Here is an 18911-nt window from a genome sequence, read left to right as displayed (position 1 = left end):
GAGAAAAGCCTGCCCACTAGGACATAATCACTTTCAGAGCCTAAAAAGCAAACCCAAACTATCTACATCTGTAATTCTACTGTCAAGAGTTTGTCAAAACTACAGTAAGACTTTTGCACTGTACTTAATGCTTGTTTCTCAAAGGGAAATGGCAATTCACACATTACTTCGTTAACTCCAACAGCAGCAGTTTGTACAACAGGCTGTTGACCTGTGTATCAATGATGTCACATAATTCTTTGCTCTTTTAAAAAAGATCTTTCCCCAAGTTACATATAACAAGCCATTGCAACTTTTATCTGAACATATGTTTTGAAAAAAGTATCCATTTTTCCATAAGTCAAATTGTAGCAAAGAAACCATTAATTTAGCTTGCCCACACTTATAAATCTTTGATATTTTTTTTTTGCAGTGGAGTTTCTCCAGCCATAAAAGCAAGATACATAAATGCCATATGTCTCACAGGGATGGTGTGAAGCAACCACATTGGAACAACAAACACTAGAGGAAAGCACATTGAAAAATGAGTCCTGCTGGCCAACTCTGCAGAAGTTTGAGCACCATACAGTAAAAATAATATAAGGCAAAGCAAAATATTAAGCAGCTGTACAGTAAATGGGCAATTTTAAAAAAAAAAAAAGAAAATGTGTTTATGGCTACCTGATTAACAGTTAACATCAGAAACCACTCACCTGTTGATTTTTGATTTCTTAATGTTGCAGGGGGAGGATTTTTGTTGTAGTGCAACGCAATAAGGAGTCACAAACGAATTACAGGCTACATATACACAAAAATGTATAGCCATGTGACTAACTTTAAGAGATATTAATGAATATGAATGCACATACCTGTTCTTTTTCTTTCAGCAACTTCTCAAAAGCAAGAGCTTTTTCCTTCATTGAGTGAGACTCGAATTCTCTCTCTTTCAGCATCATTGAAAACTGCATATTAGTCTCCTGAAGCGCTCGGAATTCCGTCTCTTTTTCCCTGCTCTTTGCAACTATTTTTTCGTTTTCTTCTTTCAGTTTTTTGATATCCATTTCCAGAATTAAATTTCTTTCTTTAAGATTAGTCACAGCTTGCTTCAAAAGTTCATTTTCATTTTCTTTATTACTAAGATTTTCACTCACAGAAAGTAACTGATCACTTTTAGATTTAATTAATATGTCTTTTTCCCTAAGTGATTTCTGTAAGACATCATGTTTTTCTTTGATCTGCCTCATCTCTGACATAGTTTCTTCTTGACTCTTTCTTTCAATTTCGGATGCTGTAGCCACAGAATCAGACAATCGTTGATTGTTTTCCTGCAGAGTCCTAATAGTTGACTCTTTCGCTTGCAATTTTTCTTTCAGTTGTTGCAACTCCCTTTGAAGGAGTTTAGACTCCTCACTGAGTACTGCAGGAGCACTGTATTGAATGCCTGAAAGCTGTGAAACGGTGGAAGCTGTTGCCACAGATGGTGTTACCAAATCAAGTTTACTCAGAAGAAGATCCTTGGTATTATGAAGCTGTCCTATGCTGTGTTGAACTTGTGCTAATTCCTCACTAAAACTTTTCAGCTTTTTCTCATTCTGTTCATAACACTGAATCAAGCCATTATAATCTACCTGCAACTTTGAATTGCTATCACTTTCAACTGAAAATTGTGCTTGAAGCTTGTGCAACTCTTCTTGGAGGTGAGCTGACTCGTGCTGCATGTTCTGAACGGTGGTTATTACCTGTTGCTTCCACTCTTCCATCTTCTTTACTTGTTGTTTTAGTTTATCACGTTCTTGTAGAAGTTCCTCAAACTGGTTACTGTTAACACCTCCTGACCCATTATCAGTACCTGTACTGGATGTCTGCAAGACAGTCAATAAGGTTTGGCATTTTTGACTTAGAGCATCTATTTCAATATCTTTTTCTCGAATGATACGGGATAAATTCTGAATAGTTTCTCTAGACATGTCTTGACTGCTGTTTTCAGATCTGGTAGATAACTTTTGATTCTCCTCTTGCAACCTTACCAAAGCTGCTTCTTTAGCAGCAACTATATCCATGATATTATGATACTCTGTTTTTAACTGACTGTTTTCTCGTGTCTTTTCACTTAGAACTGCTAGCACTTGTTCTCTTTCCATAACATAAGCTTGCAACTGCTGCTGAAGACAAAGAACATCCTGCCTACAGGAAGCTGAGGAAACTCTAGCATTGAGAGCTTGTATTTCTAAGTCCTTTTCTTGAATGATCCGAGTAAGTTTGCCAACTTCATCCTTTGACAACTGATCGATTTGCTGACTTAGAGAAACATTCTTTTCATTTAGAAGCTTAATCTCCATCTCCCGTTCTTTGATTCCTTTTACCAGTCTTTCAATTTCAGCTTTAGATAGGTCGTGTTTTTCATTTCCATTTTCTCCATTAAGAGTCTGAACTTTGGTTTCCTGAAAAAGATCAGAGGAATCAGTCTGAATAATCTGTCTCTCTTTGTGCAACTGGGTTTTAATTTGTTCAATTGTTTTCTGCAAATTTTTGATTTCCTCATCTTTCTCTAAGGAAAGTCTTTCATGTGTGACATTCATTTGCTCACACTGAAATTTAGACTCATCTATTTCCTTTCTTTGCTCCTGCAAAGACTGCTGAAGTTGCACTGTTGTTTGATTCTGATCTTCTATTGTTTTTTTGTGAACTTCTATTTCTTCTTCAAGATTATTCTTTATCATTTTCAACTGTGTTACCTCACTTTCGAGTTCAATAATAATATCTAGAGTTTTAGGCTCAACCACAGGTGTAGATCTACTTTGCTGATCCTTAAGGCGTTCAATTTCTTCTTTCAAATGATTATTTTCTTCCTTCATGACTGCGAGACTTCTGTCTTTTTCCTCCAAGTTCTGTTTTAAGACATCCTGCTTGTTTGAAACTTTCATATATTCCTCAAGTTCCTGCTTCACCTGTAAGGCTTGATTTTTAAATTTTTCAATAAATACCTCTTTTTCTTTTATGAGTTCCGTCAACTGCTTCTGTCCTCCTAAGCTAGTAGTCAACATCTCCTTTGTTTCTTGATGATCAATCTCCATCTGCTCAATGCTCCTTCTAAGTTCAGCAACCTCAAAGTCTTTCTCCTGATTGAGTTTCACAAGGCGCTCGTGTTCCAGCTGCAATGCAGTGGTATCCATACTACGTGCATTTGATAATTCCTCGATAGTTTGCTTATACTTCTGTGCTTGTTCCAAAAGCCTCTTTTCTGTTTGGTTTAATTCGCTCTCTAACTGTCTTTTATCCATTTTCAAAGCCTCCACAACAGTGTCTTTTTCCAAGTAAACTTTCTTTTTCTCAGAAATGGCATCACTTAACTCCTGTTTTAGTTCTTCAATAGCTGCTATCAGCTTTCCATTTTCTGTTCTGAGACTTGACAGAGACTTCTCCAAGTCTTCATTTAATCGTTTTTTTTCTGAAATGTCATTCTGTAGTTTTGCGATTTCTACTTCTCTTTCTTTCAGAATCAAATCTTGACAAGTATACTCAGATTCCTGACTACTTCGTTCTGTTAACTTGCTCAAGGATCTAGAAAGTTCCTCCTCTCTTTCTTGTAGTCTCTGCTGCAATTCTCCAATTTCTTTTTTATTTTGCAAATTACGGTCCTGGGCTTTTCTTAATTGTTCCTGAAGATCTTTAATCTTATCTTGAAGCTGCTGCTTACTTATATGCAAATCATTAAGTGCATACGAACACTGGCTTAGTTTTTCTTTCTGACTATCTAGCTCCTTAATAGTTTCCATCTTCTCCATTTCTAATGCTGATACTTTCTTTCTTTCAAAATCTATGTCAAATTTCAGCTGTTTGATGATACTATCAGTTTCTGTGTGGTGTTTTGACAGCTGCTCTTTCAGTGTAATCATATGCTGAAACAAACACAAACAAGAATTCATTAGGAGAAGAGAACCAGCTGAACAACACGTTATTAGTTTTCATCCTCTGAACAACAAAAAAAAAATGAGAGGAAACAAAATTGTCTCCTGGCTGCCAATGTAATTTGGCAAGTAGTACCAACTAGTCACTACTAAATTAATTAAAACCCAATATCAAATAGGCATAGATTACATTTCACTAAAAACAAGAACATCAACTCCCCAAAAGAACCCTAACTACCTGAATCAAGGAACAAAAAGAGAACTACCTAAGAAAAACAACTGGCAGAATTCGCCAGGGCAGCTGGAATGGGTATGCAGCAAACACCCATGGCTTGAAAACAGGGAGGCACTACATTTAAAATAACAAATTACAGAAGTGAATGCATATCTGTATATTCTACTTTCAATTTCTTGTTTGAGGTTATTTTTAAACACACTTGCTGGGATTCAGTTCACAGTAAAACACTTTAATTGTTCAACTTCATAAAGTAAACCAATATTGAAAACACATGGATTACAACTATCTGTTTACACCAAATATATCAGAACACTGACAAAAAGGCATCATTCCATTTTGATTAAATATAATTCGTGACCTTTTTTGCTCCACAAATGCTCATATTATGAAGAACTTATAAAAAAAGTAACTCACTTATTCAACATAATTAAAATAATGAAAAGAAAAAAGTTTAACAACTCACTCGTGTTATGCATACTGTCGTAAGACAGAGGTCAAAATATTCACAGGATAAAAACCATCAGAAGTCTTACAAGGGAAAACTAAGTAGTATGTAACTGGACTTGAGAAAGTAACATCCATCCCTCATGGATAGCTGACATACCATATTATTTCTTTGTCTATAACAAGTGGGTTTATAGCACTTCAAAATTTCACATTGAGACAGTAGATACATAGAAACACTGGTTTGAATATTCTTTTTAATCCTCCAAGGATAACTCATATTTTCCTGCTATCTATGTTCAAAGATCACCTGAAAAGATAAACACACACACACAAGTCTAAACATTAAAACATTTATTTTAGCAGTTCAATATTTATTACCTGAGTAGCTTCTTGATTCTGCTTGTCTAGTTCTTCCAGCTCCGCTATTAATGTTTCTCTTTCAGTAATACTTTCATTTAATTCATGTTCTTTCCTTTCCAAATCTTTTCTTAACTGACTTAATTCTGAATTCTGATCCTCAGCATACGCAGAAAGAATTTTCTCCTTTTTATGTTGTGCACTTGTCAGTTCATTCTCAAGTCCCTCCTTAAGTTAAAAGAAAAAATTAAATGTTAGACTTTTTCTTGCTGAAATTTACCAGCTGTTCAGATTCGAAATAGTTTTTTCACCTCATCAATTAAAAGCAAAGCATGTGTTTTTACGTTAGAATCTCTAAGCCTACATGAATATTATCCCCATTAAAAATCCTTCATTGTGAAGTATTTGTTTCCACAATTCATACATGCACATTTATTTTCTCATCACTAAGTTTAGGAGTGCAATCTCCAAAAAGCCATGGTCTGACAAGCAAAGTCATATCCACCTCTGGCGTACAGATCCACAGCTGGGATAAACTACTGTATCTCCAAGAGATCCCCTAAACATACAGTATGCTGCATGGTGAGACAGGAAAAAAGCCATGGGAGCTCTTGAATGCATGCGAAACACAGAAGACCCCAGCTGAAAAATACTGCTGGATATAAAGTAAACTAAGCCAAATCTCTCAAGCCTGAGTTTATAAAGAACCAAGTCAACCTTGTGAAAAACTAAAAGGGTGTTCCACTGCTTAAATTTATCAGTAGGATATGGATTTAGTATTATTAGAGTACAACACGGAATTGACATATTTTACAACCGATAACAGTGTCAAAACTGAAACGTGCCAAAGTAGAAGAGGAGAAAAATTACAAATTTTACAGAATGTACTATTCATACTGCAAAAATGTATATTACAGCATCCTAAGTAGTAATGATAGGTGGAACTCCACTACTTTTCTTTAACAGACTATGTGGAGCTTCAGAAGTCAAAATGTACCATATCTATCAGTTCCACATGTAATTATAGAATTAATCCACAAAAATTTCCTTGATTACAAGGTTATTTATATAGAAGTGTGAATGTTCCAAAAAATACATAATGTCAGAACGTTTGTTTTCCATCCATTACTATAGTTACGAACTTTTTTGTTGGCTTAGTTTAGAAATTGCTTTACCTGATTTAAACTTGAAAGTCTTGCTATTTCATTTTCTGCTTCTATAAAAGAAAACAAAAAACCCCACAGTTTTACTACTTTCCAAACAACAATAAACACAAATCATCCTCCCACCTTGCCCCAACAGAACTCCCTGCTGCTCAGAAGAGGATAGCTTCATGGTATTTTCTGATGATAAACATCAGTGCTGTAAAAGATTCAAATGCACGATAAATCCTCACCACAGAGTAGAACATTACTTTTTACAACTGAGTCCACATTAGGAAGACTTTGGTACTACAGTGTATCAGTTATGCATTATTAAAAGATTTTGTACATATAGATATACTTCTTAAATAAGATACGCTTCAGTGTTTCTTTAAGGACAAGATATTAGCAACAGATTGCCTTTACACACAGAAAGTGTACTTTTAGAATTTAAGCAAAACAACTTCTATTGAGGTTTCCTCACTTTGAGAGAAAAACCCCTATCAAACAGTTGGCAGATGTGACTACTTACCTAATAAAAAACACCTATGATATTCATGCTAGTCCTAATTATGTCCCTTTTTCTACTTAGCCTTACCTCAATGGACAACTCTTATCTAAAGGAGCAACTTTCAAAAGGTACACATTCTCATATTCAAGTTCTAAATCCTTAAAATAAATTCTGAGCATTAAAAGTGAAAATCTGTGAAGATATACTGAAAAAAAAAAATCATTATCTTTGTACCTAACAGTGCTTCTTGTAGTCTGATAACATCTTCTGGTAGTGATGCCTTTGATTGGAGCTTCTTCTCCTGTTCTTTCAGGAGAGCATCTTGCTCAGCAACAGAACTTTGAAGCATACTAAAGTCAGATTTAAGATTTTCGTATTCTTGTGTTATTTGGATTTTTTCTACCTTTGCCAATTCTTGCTGTTCCAGAAGAATTTTGTTTTCTTCTTCAACAGAAGACAATTTGTGATTTAATTTTCTTATTTCATCCTCTAGGTGCTTTACAGCCAGCAACTCTTCTACTTTTTCTCCTTCTAGACTCTGAGCATTTTTTTTCTGTTGACTAATTTTAGAGTCATCCATGGCACCAACGCTCACATCATCTAAAAAGCAAAGAAATTGTTTGCAATATTAACCAAAGCCAGCACTGTAGATCATTTGCTTAAAAGTCTCTTCTTCCACCCAGTTTTCTGACAGAGGGAGACAGTCAAAACCAAAGACATGACCTTTGTTAACAGAAAGCTCACTTAAATAAAAATTGACATTTGAAGTAGTGCTATACGTATTACTGGTTTGATAAGCAGCTTTTCACATACTTACACACCCTAGGCTTGAAGTAATTTTAAAGCAAAGTGTTGCAAGACATACATTGTTCACAATTTAATTAAACTATACTTGACCCCATCTCTCTTTGTGGGGAGATGACAGATCTAATTTATCATGATTTGGAATCCTTCAGTTTTCTAAGACTGATTTATGAAACCCCATCTAATTCAATCTGATGCAAAATCCCTGTTTTGACTTAATTAATCACATGTCAAAGGTTTGCCGAATGGTTGTTATAGAGAACAATTTCACCAAGTGAAAAGTCCTGCACCTGGGGCAGGGCAAGCCCCAACAACACAGGCAGAAGGATGAAGGGATTGAGAGCAGCTCTGCAGAGAAGGACTTGGGGGTACTGGTGAATGAAAGACTGGACATGAACCAGCAATGTGCACTTGCAGCCCAGAAAGCCCATCGTATCCTGGGCTGCATCAAAAGAACGGTGGCCTGCAGCTCGAGGGAGGTGATTCTGCCCCTCTGCTCTGCTCTGGTGAGACCCCACCTGGAGTCCTGCGTCCACCTCTGGAGCCCTCAGCACAGGAAAGGCACAGACCTGTTGGACAGGGGCCAGAGGAGGCCACAGAAATGATCAGAGGGCTGGAACAGCTCTGCTGTGAGGACAGGCTGAGAGAGGTTGTTCAGCCTGGAGAAAATAAGGTTCTGAGGAGACCTTATTACAGCCTTTCAGTACTTAAAAGAGACCTATAAGAAGGATGGGGCCAGACTTTTTAGCATAGCCTGTTACAACAGGACAAGAGATAATGGTTTAAACTAAAGGAGGAGAGATTTAGGCTAGACATGATGAAGAAATTTTTTTATTATAAGGGTGGTGAAACACTGGAAAAGGTTTCCCAGAGAGGTGGTAGGTGCGCCATCCATGGAGACATTCAAGACCAGGCTCGACTGGGCTCTGAGCAACCTGACCTAGTTTAATATGTCCCTGCTCACAGCAGGAGGGCTGGACCAGATCTTCAACGGTCCCTGCAACCCAAACTATTTTATGATTCTTTGTCAATCTTTGAGTTTTTGTTAAGTAACCCCAGTGACACATAGTACTTGTCACCAATATTATTTCTGTGCTGAGATTTTCTTATCTTCAACTTTGTATGTCTCGTCCACATCTATATTCAGTGTAAGTGAAAAAAAACAGGAAGTGAAGAATTTAGAGCACAACATTTGTTATGTATAGAAAATGACCCTCTAGACTGATATATGTCAGAAAACAAAACGCTATCATTCCAGCGTTCTAGCCAAACACAGTGGATGTAAGCTATTACACTAGGACATACATGTGTCTGAAACACGAAGCTGAACTAAAGTTCAAATTCAATTACTAAACATCATGTATTTGATATCCATTACACTGTTACACACATTTGATACTTTAACCAGAATTCACTGTACATTAAATAAAAAAGAAAGCATAGGATAAAATAGACCTTTCTGTAACTGATTCTCAAGTTCTTCAATTCGCTCTTCATATTCACTCAGCTCTTCTCTGTGTCGACGACTTATCTCTACCAGCTTTTGTCTGTGTGCATCCTGCAATACCGAAAGTTCATGTTGATGTTGATCTATTTCTTGACTTAAATTCCGTTTGAGCTCCTGAAGACATCAACAGAGAAACAAAATGGTAAAATACAGTACAGAAGTTTAAGAAAGAAAAAATACAAAATAAAGAAAAAAGCGTTCCCTAGTGAAATTAAATGATTTATTACAAGATTCCTCATAGGAGTCAGTATGCTCTACACAACAGCAACTATTAAACAAATAAAGAGAGATTACAACTCTTTCATAGGAAGTGGATACACTTTGGACATATTTCTAGTAACTTTCAAGGATGACATGCAAATCTGTATTTGGCATGTTCACTGAAAAAAGGTAAAATCTTTCTGAGAAGAGAGAAGAAATTATTTTGTGTATCTAACTTCAGTTTCATAAGTTATCAACAGTTTCTGAAAGTGATTTGCCCTCATAAATACCAATGTCATTCTTTTAAGCTTGCATATTACATTCATTAAATCCTATAAATACCCTTTCTCAGAATAACTGAGTTTTTACACACAGGACAGCAATATTTCAGTTAGCAGTACATGCCCACACACATTTTAATAGCGAAAACGTAGGTGCTAGTGTTGTAAATATTTTAACTACTTTCACAAATCATGTGACCATATGCAAAATCACCGAGAATAAAGCATAAGGGAAGACTAGTTTGTCAGAGTTCTTGTCTTACCTTAACAATATTTTGCAGTTTGCACATTTCACTTTGTTCGGCCTCATTTGTCCCTTTCACTTTAGAAGACTGAGAACAGAAAAATCACATATCCATGTGAAAATTGTGATAAATATGTGTATTTTTCATGTAAGCACTCCCTCTATTGATACTCAAAAGTAGAAAACAACAAACTAACATGAAGCAAAACTCAAATCTACAGTAACTTTGATTTAAAAAAGACATTTTAATGGAAACATTTTATTTTCCAATAATTTTTTATTATTATATGCAAACGTGAAAAAGTTTGGGATGGGGTGGGGGTGTTATTGCAACAGAGTTGCTTAATTTTACTTTAATTTTTCCACGTGGGAAAAGTATACTTCCGAAATCAGGCTACAGCTTGAGAAACAATGACTCACAACAACAGCTTGAAAGACTACATTCTTTCTTGTCTTAGCAGACCAGGAATTACAACTGACATATCAAGGACTGAGACAAGAGTAAGTAAAAACTGTATGCAAGTATCCAAATATCACTTTGAACAGTATTGTGCTGTCAATAAATAATATCACAGCCAGGAAGAAGAAAAGTATTTCCTGAAAGGCTGCAAAGAAATGAAACCCTGAAGTAATATTCTAGGCCAGTGTTTTTTAAACCCTTTTCCTAACTTGACAAATCATGCATAAAAGCATCATGAAAAGCATTTGGAAGTTCGTCACTGAATGTGTTCCTACCCACGTAACAGCAAGAAAATGACTAAAAGATCATTAAGTGTCAGCTTTTCCATCAAATCATGTTGCTTCTACAAATTGTACAGCATGAACTTTCAAAAGAGCCACTCCAAAAATACCAAATGCAATGAAAACACTAATTTGAAAGGGAGAGGGGAGGGTAAGACAGAGGGGAACAACTCACCAGTGCAATCTGCTTCCAGTGGTCAACCTCAGATTCAAGTGTAGAAACTTCATTGGATAATCTGTTTATTTCTTGTTGTAACCAGATTGTATCTCCAAAATCCATGTCATCTCCTTCGAAACCGGAGGAGTGTCTGACCACTGGAGCATAGGAAGCTGATGTAGTGGCTGGTGGCAAAACAGCAGCTCCTGACTGTGCTGACTGAGCAGCCGTCTGTACTTTCTGCAGTTGTTCCTGTAGTGCATTCTGTCTAGCTTTTAGATGGCTTATTTCCACCTGAATAGACAGAATAAAATGCATTATTTCAACGAGAATAGCAAAATACACTCTCTTTCCCCTTACAGCCTTATGAAATGTGAACCAACAAAATTACTCCACCCCTGCACAGATCACTGATAACTTTCACTTTAAAGAAAAAGAAAAAAACCCACTCTCCTAACAGAGAAAAGCAGTCTTAGCTGATGTTTTACAATGTACCTCATTCAAAGACACATATTAAAAGTGTTAATAGTTTTCAGTTAAGTGAAACTTCACTAAAACTGATTGCTTATTTTTTCAGCTGCCAACCTACCCAAGTACTATAGCAAGATTGAGGTTAATAGGTTGTACAAGAAATTTAAATATTTAAAGATGGTATTCAGACATGAAAATTAAGCAACATATGATGCTCCTCCAGTTATTTATATTACATTAGATTTCTTTTACACTTAACAACTCAGTATCTTGAAAATTTACTTATTTAAAATAAACTGAAATTAGCTGAATGCAATTTTCTCATAACAACTCTAATATTGTATTTAATAAGCAGGATTCCATACAACTTAAAATTCTGTTTCTTCTAGTTCCCACATGCATTTACAGACAAAGCAACAATAAAACTCCTCTTGTGTAATTCTAGGCATACTGGCAACTTTCTTCATTCAAAAGGCTATGAAATCTCATGCTACACAATAGGCTATAAAGCTGATATTTCTCTCACAAGGGAACACTTCTCATATTATGAAAGGTAGCTCTGTTCCCTTTAATTGTACATGTTAATGTAAACAATTATGGTATCCACAGACAATATAAGTAATTCAGATGAGAATTTGCTCCTGTTGTGCAAAACAGTGTCCTTTCCTACAGTGATCCCAGAAACAACCGAAATTCTGATATATGCATGACACTGCCAGTTTTCTCATCTCAACTATCTCCTGGCAGCTCTGCTTATATTACATGGTTCACTTAAATATGTCTTAGTGTCTACAGTAACAAACCAAGAAACCATAACTGTGACAAGTACTTCCACTGAAATACCACAGTGATTAAACATCATAATACATAAGATTGTTGGACATCTCAAATATTTTACTCTGTATCCTACCTCTTTCTGTTTAAGCTGATTTCGGTACTCGACAGATAACTGCTTTATTTGAAGCTCTGCTGCTTCATGCTTTTCTTCTAGATCACTACAAACTTTTTTCAGTCTCTCATTCTACAAAAATGAAAATGAATGTTGGTAAATTCGGAACAGTTCTTACAGAATTAGAAAAGCATAAATCTGCTGAACAGTAAAAATATCAGTTACATTGTACAGATTTCTTATGTTGTTTCACTCAAAACACACAGTAACTTCTAAGAGTGGGCCCAAAATCATGTTAATGACCAAGCTTTCCATTTTTATATTGTATGGACTCTAGCCCACTTTCAGAAAAACTCTTTGGTGACCAGAGGTAAATGCCAAGAAAAAAAAAATCAGGGCTGAATTACATCTTAGCATGATCTACAGGTGGAATTTAGAAACAGCCACAGAGCACAAATTGCAGCTAATATCCATACAGTCCAGTATTTTCTCTCTGACACTGGCCTACAGCAGATGGCAAGAGTCTAGAAAAAGGACAAGCAGGAACACTTATTTCCTCAAAATCGTAACTTCTCAAGGCTCTCAAAGGCTGAAGACATACATGAAAGTTGTTGGTTTACAGCCATAAATAAAGTCATAAACCCAACAAGTCCCTTATAAAAATATACAAAGTCATTTTCCACAAGGGCACATGGGATTTTTAAGCTGTTTTGGAAGAGTACGAGCATCAGTAGCTATGTCAAAACAACCATACAGTAGGTCAACACAGACAGAGAACTGCATCAGGGAACACACACGCACTCTCCACTTCGAAGCTTGCTGCAAAACACATGCTGTCCAGTATAACCTGGCATTCTACATCAGCTTGTATTTGTGGTCACATTGAAAACACTATAAATCAATTTTAACTCTTTACCAGCTAAAATTTAGGAAAACTTAAAAGATTTTTGCATTTGCAAGATTTTCAGAGCCAAGTCTATTCCTGCAGTCCAAGTCCACATGATAGGTAGGAATAGTCACAGGATGCAGCAGTTCACAAAAGATGAAAACTTGCACACTGTGCATACTCCAACAAACAAATGTGACCCCTTAGCTGCAACGGTGGTTTGTCACCAAAAAGAAGAGGCACATTCACCACTGTCACACCTGTTTCTAGATTTATTCAGGACAAACAACTTCAGTGCAATATTTCACCTTTATAAGAGACAAATGTTACTTTTAGCAGTGTTTCAAAAGTTCTTACTTCCAATTTTAGTGCTGCATTAATACTTTCTATTTCTCTGAGTCTAGAATTGGACACGTGGAGTTCTGTTGCTGCATCTGAAAGAAAGTGAAAATTTCATTTTTGTAATCTGTTAAGTAGACAGACATCAATTAATACCACAGTTATTAATAAGTATCTTACTTCAGACTGCTTCAGTGTTAATTCCCAAGTAAACATCAAAAGTTGCTTTTATCAGAACACTATCAGAATTATTTTTTAGACCAGAGAGTCTTTCTGAAGCTACTTTAGTTCTTACTACCTGGGTTTTAAGTCAGACCACAAAACTAAAAGAAAAGTATGGCTTTAAGCTTTAAAATACGGGAAAGGTAAAGTTTTATTTGGCTATTTTGTGCCAGTGAATCACTATTTTATTTAGGACTTTGCCCCTGACATGACAGACGTGTGTTTCTCTTTAATCTTATGTGAAGTTTCAAAACAAGAATTAGTTCCCTAAAATACACACAATAGTGATTCAATTTTCAGAAAACAAAAACCAAAGCCAACCAAACACAACAAACACCCTAGCCCAATAAAACCCACAAAATAACACACACAACAAACCACCAACCTTGCCCCCACACAAAGGCACAGAAAAAAAAATCCTATGACTCGCTTTCATTTCCAGAGACGACACAATCTACCATGCCAGGCTATCTAATACAAAAACCACACAATTCTGTCCCCGGATACTCTTCCTTTAATGATCAACCTTCCTCAAACAGGTTATGTTTACTTCTCCCATGTCCCACTTCCAATGGATAGAAATACCAGATTTCTTTTTATTAATGAGAAATCATCCTGAATTGACTACAAAACAACCACGACCATTTTTCAAACTTTGAAAAATTTTCAAGCAAGTACTGCTTTTCATCATTTCCTATATGTTATTTAAAAACTGATGCAGCTCAAGTGCTGCAGAGGCAACAATCTACCCATGAAAACTGCTAAACTGAAGATGTTATAGTCTGTAATCCACAAACATTATCTTCAATTCAGATGGCAGTGAAAGCAGTGAATGTAAGGGATAATATTAAAAATTAAAAAACATTAGGAAATTTTAAGGAACTGCTTGAATAGTGTTCTTTAAGGCCATATAGTATTTCAAGGCTTTTTACAGAAAAGTACTTAGATGTCACTAGATTTTTACACCCTCAAGGCTAGTAACTCATAAAAATGTATTGCTCTGAAATGCTTAGGAAACTGACGTTGTTCACAGCAGTATCTAGCAGTCAAATACACCTGGAAGTGACTGCTGAACACCAACACATCTCTTTTGCACAAACTAAAGTGCATATGTGTGAAATGGAATCTCCATGTATCTTTTAAAAAGGAAAATCAAATGCACTAGATGACTACAGAGTTTTTCAGCATAAGTTTGCAAACCACATTAATATAGATTTTGGAATCTGAAACAATTCTAAGTAAGTCTTTCAGAAAAGTGAAAAAAAAGATAACTTTGCAGTTACCAGAATAAATTTCTCTCTTCTGAGCATTTTGCCTTTATACCAAAAAAACCCCATCCATATGAGACCAGTAGTATCAGCTTGTCAACAAGATTTATACAATACTTTCACAATGCCTCATAGTTGTGAAGTTGCAAACAAAGTAGAATTGTTCAATTTCACATTTGAGTATTCAGAAGTCCCAGCTGTTCTTCCTGACTGCTATTAATACTGTTCTAAGAACACTCTTTTTTTTTTCCAAGATGGTAAACAATCCTAGCAATATTAACTCAATATTTGTTATCAGGTTATATCATGGCTCTACTAGAAAAATCAGAAGTTGTATTCAAAAACTGGTAACAAAAAGTCATAATTAAAAACATAAATAATATAGTCTAGAATAAATCTACTATTATTTTTTAAGAGTAACATCTTACTCTGATGTCTCAGGTTTTTTGTTTCAATGTTCTGCTTTAAATATAAATGTCAACTTCTAATGCCTATAAAACAAGGGCCATATTCTCATACTTGGCTGTAGGAGAATGGCAGAACTCAATAGGTTCCTCTGGGCCCAACTGAAATAACAATAACAGAAACATCAGAAACACTGGACCTTTGCCTGGGTGACACGTCAGACTTAGATCACACCAGTGGCCAAAATACCTCTGTACTACTGCCACTCTGCAGTTTCTGAAACCACTCTAAAAGCAGCTAATCAGACAGGGGTTTAGATAAACTAAGCAAACAGAACGGAAGAAGAGTGTTGTTTATGGGTTTTCGGTCCTCATTAACAATTCGCAAACTCCCAAATAATAAACCTAGAACAGGTTTACCTCTGCTACAATAAGCTGGGAATATGTTTATTCTCCGGATTCTGGGGTCAGAGGGGCGGAATAAAAGCGCAGACACCGCCAGCAGCTCTCCCGAAAGGCACCGAGCCGCGGTTCGGCCCGACGCTCAGCTCCCCGGCCGGCAGCGCAGGTCCCGCCGCTGCCGAGCAGGCCTCCCCGGCCGCAGGAAGGGCCCCGCACGGCCAACTGACCGGACAGAGCCCGGCCGGTGTCACCCCCCGCAGCGCCCCGGCCCCCTTACCGCCCACTTCCTCCGCGCCCTCCAGGAGGATGTCCTTGGTGAAGCTGGAGATCTGGCCGGTGAGCGAAGACAGGCTGCCCCCCACCTGCCCCAGGGACTGGCCCAGCCCCGAGCCCAGCCCGCCGAACCACGACGCCATCGCCGCCGCTCGGAGGGCTCGGGGCCTCGCTCAGCCCCGCGCCGGGCGGCGCCGCCGCTGACACTGGCCTCCTCGTTAGGGAGGGTCAAGGCTCCTGCCGCGGGCTCAGCAGACCGGGCTTGACGACCCCTCTGCCAGCGCCGCCCGCATTCCCCCAGTACGACGCGGCTCAGCGGCTCCTCCCGGCGGCTCCAGCCTCTGCCACCTCGACGGTCGCCATGACACTCCCTCCTGAAACACCATCGACGCTAGCCGCAGCTGCCCAGAGCGCCGCCGCCGCGGTTGTGACGTGTACGCGGCAGCAGAGGATGCCGGGATAGTGGTGGAGCAGCTGAGGGGTGGCCTCGGGCTGGCGAGTGCGGGCGGCCGGTGGCGCACGGCGGCCGAGCTGACGGGCTGCACCCGCCGGCTGGCAGCCACGGGGAGACGCGTGGCTCTGCAGTGTGCTTGTTTGCAGGAGGACAGAGCCAAAGCCACGGTACGGGTTGGAGTGCAAGCTGCTTCCGCCGCGCTCGCCTTGTCCGCAGGCGGGGCCGGAGCGTCTCGTCGTGTGGTAAATGATAAATGCACAAATGATCTGTCTGCGTAACAGGGAAGTGGCGGAACTCAGAAGCCGCCACAGGAGGCTGCGCCGGTCAGACCCTGCGGGGGAGGCCGGGCGGGCAGCGGCCGCAGCGAGCGGCGGCCGGGGCTGGGGTCGGGCCCGGGGGGTCAGTCACTCTGTAGCCACGGACACGGCCCACGAGCTTGGACCTGAGCAGGGAACGCCCTGTGATTAACATGAACCCCAACCTTATTACCTACACATACTTGTGTCATATGTCATTAACAAAACACAGGGTCCAGCTGCTACATGAGTGAAGACATTTGTATTTCAATACGTATTTTATGAAAGACGCAAGTTCTCAGAGCCTTTAGGCCTGCTCTGCTTTGGGTGTAGGTGCCATGGCTGCATGGTTGGATTTCCAGCCACAACCCTGGCATCAGTTCAATTCCAAGTTCTTTTTGGTTTTGATCAAGTGAGGTATTTAAAAATATAAGGGACTACGCAGAGTAATGCACTGTTACAGAAAATGCAGTACTGAAACAGAATAAAAAATGATTGAAGTAAAATACTGGGCAGCTAGCTGATTGCTAGTTTCAAATAACACAGGTGAAATCTTAACACTTTTAGAGAGGCACTGAAAATGCAGCAGGCACAAAACGCACACTCTGGAGGTGTTGGGGGACGAACATTACCAAAAGGCTATGGAAAAACCTGCTTGTTGCTTACCAAACCCTATCTTGCAGAGCCTTGACAAGTGTTTTGTAGCTGCTCTGCAAGCCTGGATTGCCTTTTAGCTTTCCTGTCCATTGTCACTTGGATGCAATTCTGAGGCTGGGCACAGTATGTGGTCCAGGTGTTCCTTAGTTAAAAGTAACCAAAATAGCTGTCAGGTTTGACAGTTCAGTAATAAAAATTGCCTGCCTTCTTCAGCGAATGATTTTTACATCAGGTTTACTCCCTACCAGATTATATTTACCACTCTTATTACTATCCATATTAAAAACAATCATATGATACTTCAAATCCATTTTTACCTCAAAAAAAAACCCAACCCACCATAGCAAAAGGTATTGATGATGTGAAGCAGCATGAAATGAAACATATCTGTTAATTGGTTTTGTTAATTTAACATATTGGGTTTAATGGAGATGAAATGTTTACAATGCTCAGAACACCCTGTGTCATAGTTTAACAAAAACCATATAGGTCCAGAGGAGCTAAAAGAGGTGTCATATTTTCCAATAATGTTTGGCTAATTAATTTTTATGCGAAACTGTCTTAACATTTTTCAAATAAAATCAGGGATATCCTCCAAACTTAAAAAATAAAATGTCTTCCAATGTGGTTCATTTCATAATACCATGTCAAGAAATCAATAAAGTATCATAGAGGGCTTTTTTTCCCCACTGTTGAAAATTACTGCTCTTGAAAAACTAGAAACTGACTACTTAGCATTGCAACTCCATTTTTTTAGGTGACTGGCTTCATGTAGTGTTAGTAAAGGTACACGAGAATCATCCAGTGTAGTCTGTGGACTGACTAAGCTACAAAAGCAGTTCATTGTGCCACAAAAAGAATGTGTATTCTGGTAGCAAACCAGCAAATATTAGCTTATTTTAAAATTAGCATACAATTTTTAAAGATGTAGCATAACTACAATAATACAGTAATGCACCAACCTTCTTCCTAACAGAAGTGTCTTTACATAAATTTTGGATTATTACCAGATGAAAAGAGAGAGATAACAAAATGTCAGTTATGAGCAACAGCAAATCAGCCCAATGCTAATGCACATACACAACAGCTGGTGCAAAGCCCATTGACAGCAAAGACAAGATTTTAATGTTTGCTGATTCTGTGCCCAATCCACAGATAAAAGAAAGCACATATGCAAATACTCAGGTCAAGAGAGAAACCTTAGAAGCTATAATATTTATTTTAAAAAGTGATATCAAATACAACCATATATATTCGTGCCTATTTGGAGAGCATTTTCAAAATATCAAACAGCACTGCCATTTTCCAGTCAAAACAATGACAAATCATTTCAGCTCTCGGGTTTTTTTTAAATCTTTTCAGTACTATATGCTTTATATACACAAAATACAGACAAAAATTATATAGGAATGCAGAGCCAAAGACATGATACTGAAAGCAGGGTCTCAAGATGAAAAATCTATTACTGAAAATTATTTCTAAAATACACAACTATTAGCCAAGAGATGAAAAAAATTATTCTATTACAAAATCTTAACTATACAGATTTGTACATATGGGGTTTCATGTAGCAAAAAATAAAATTTTACCAATGCCTGCATGCTTTGGAGACAAAATCAATTCTTCCTTTTTTTTTTTTTTTTTTTTCCTTTTGTGCAGTGGCATTTAAATATTCCATCCCTTTCTGTTCAAAAGCCTTTTTTTCTAAGTTTCCCCTCCTGAATTCACACAGTGGCTGTACTGGGAGGAAAGGGGGAATAAAAAAAAATATCTAAGGATAGTAATCATTATTTGCTTTTCTTAACAATGAAAATAAAACCATTTTGATTTGGC

The 18911-nt window shown here is 37.9% G+C and overlaps 1 protein-coding gene across 1 annotated transcript in view; it reads right to left on the bottom strand.

The window, feature by feature from the left end:
* The window catches only part of TRIP11 (thyroid hormone receptor interactor 11), a 33519-nt gene extending 17463 nt beyond the window's left edge, over positions 1 to 16056 (bottom strand). The window contains exons 1-10 of the mRNA XM_065063638.1: positions 15676 to 16056; positions 13121 to 13197; positions 11899 to 12009; positions 10536 to 10811; positions 9639 to 9707; positions 8842 to 9007; positions 6817 to 7182; positions 6105 to 6145; positions 4951 to 5157; positions 849 to 3878 (exon numbers count right to left, since the gene is read on the bottom strand). Of these exons, the coding sequence (XP_064919710.1) occupies positions 849 to 3878; positions 4951 to 5157; positions 6105 to 6145; positions 6817 to 7182; positions 8842 to 9007; positions 9639 to 9707; positions 10536 to 10811; positions 11899 to 12009; positions 13121 to 13197; positions 15676 to 15814 (4482 nt within the window). The 5' untranslated portion in view covers positions 15815 to 16056. The remainder of the gene's footprint in view (positions 1 to 848; positions 3879 to 4950; positions 5158 to 6104; positions 6146 to 6816; positions 7183 to 8841; positions 9008 to 9638; positions 9708 to 10535; positions 10812 to 11898; positions 12010 to 13120; positions 13198 to 15675) is intronic.
* Positions 16057 to 18911: the final 2855 nt, after the last annotated feature.

This window comes from Columba livia, chromosome 5, assembly GCF_036013475.1.
Source record: "Columba livia isolate bColLiv1 breed racing homer chromosome 5, bColLiv1.pat.W.v2, whole genome shotgun sequence".
NCBI classification, from domain to species: Eukaryota; Metazoa; Chordata; class Aves; order Columbiformes; family Columbidae; genus Columba; species Columba livia.
Note: the sequence above shows the minus strand (reverse complement) of the source record. Positions and strands in the feature narration are given on the sequence as shown.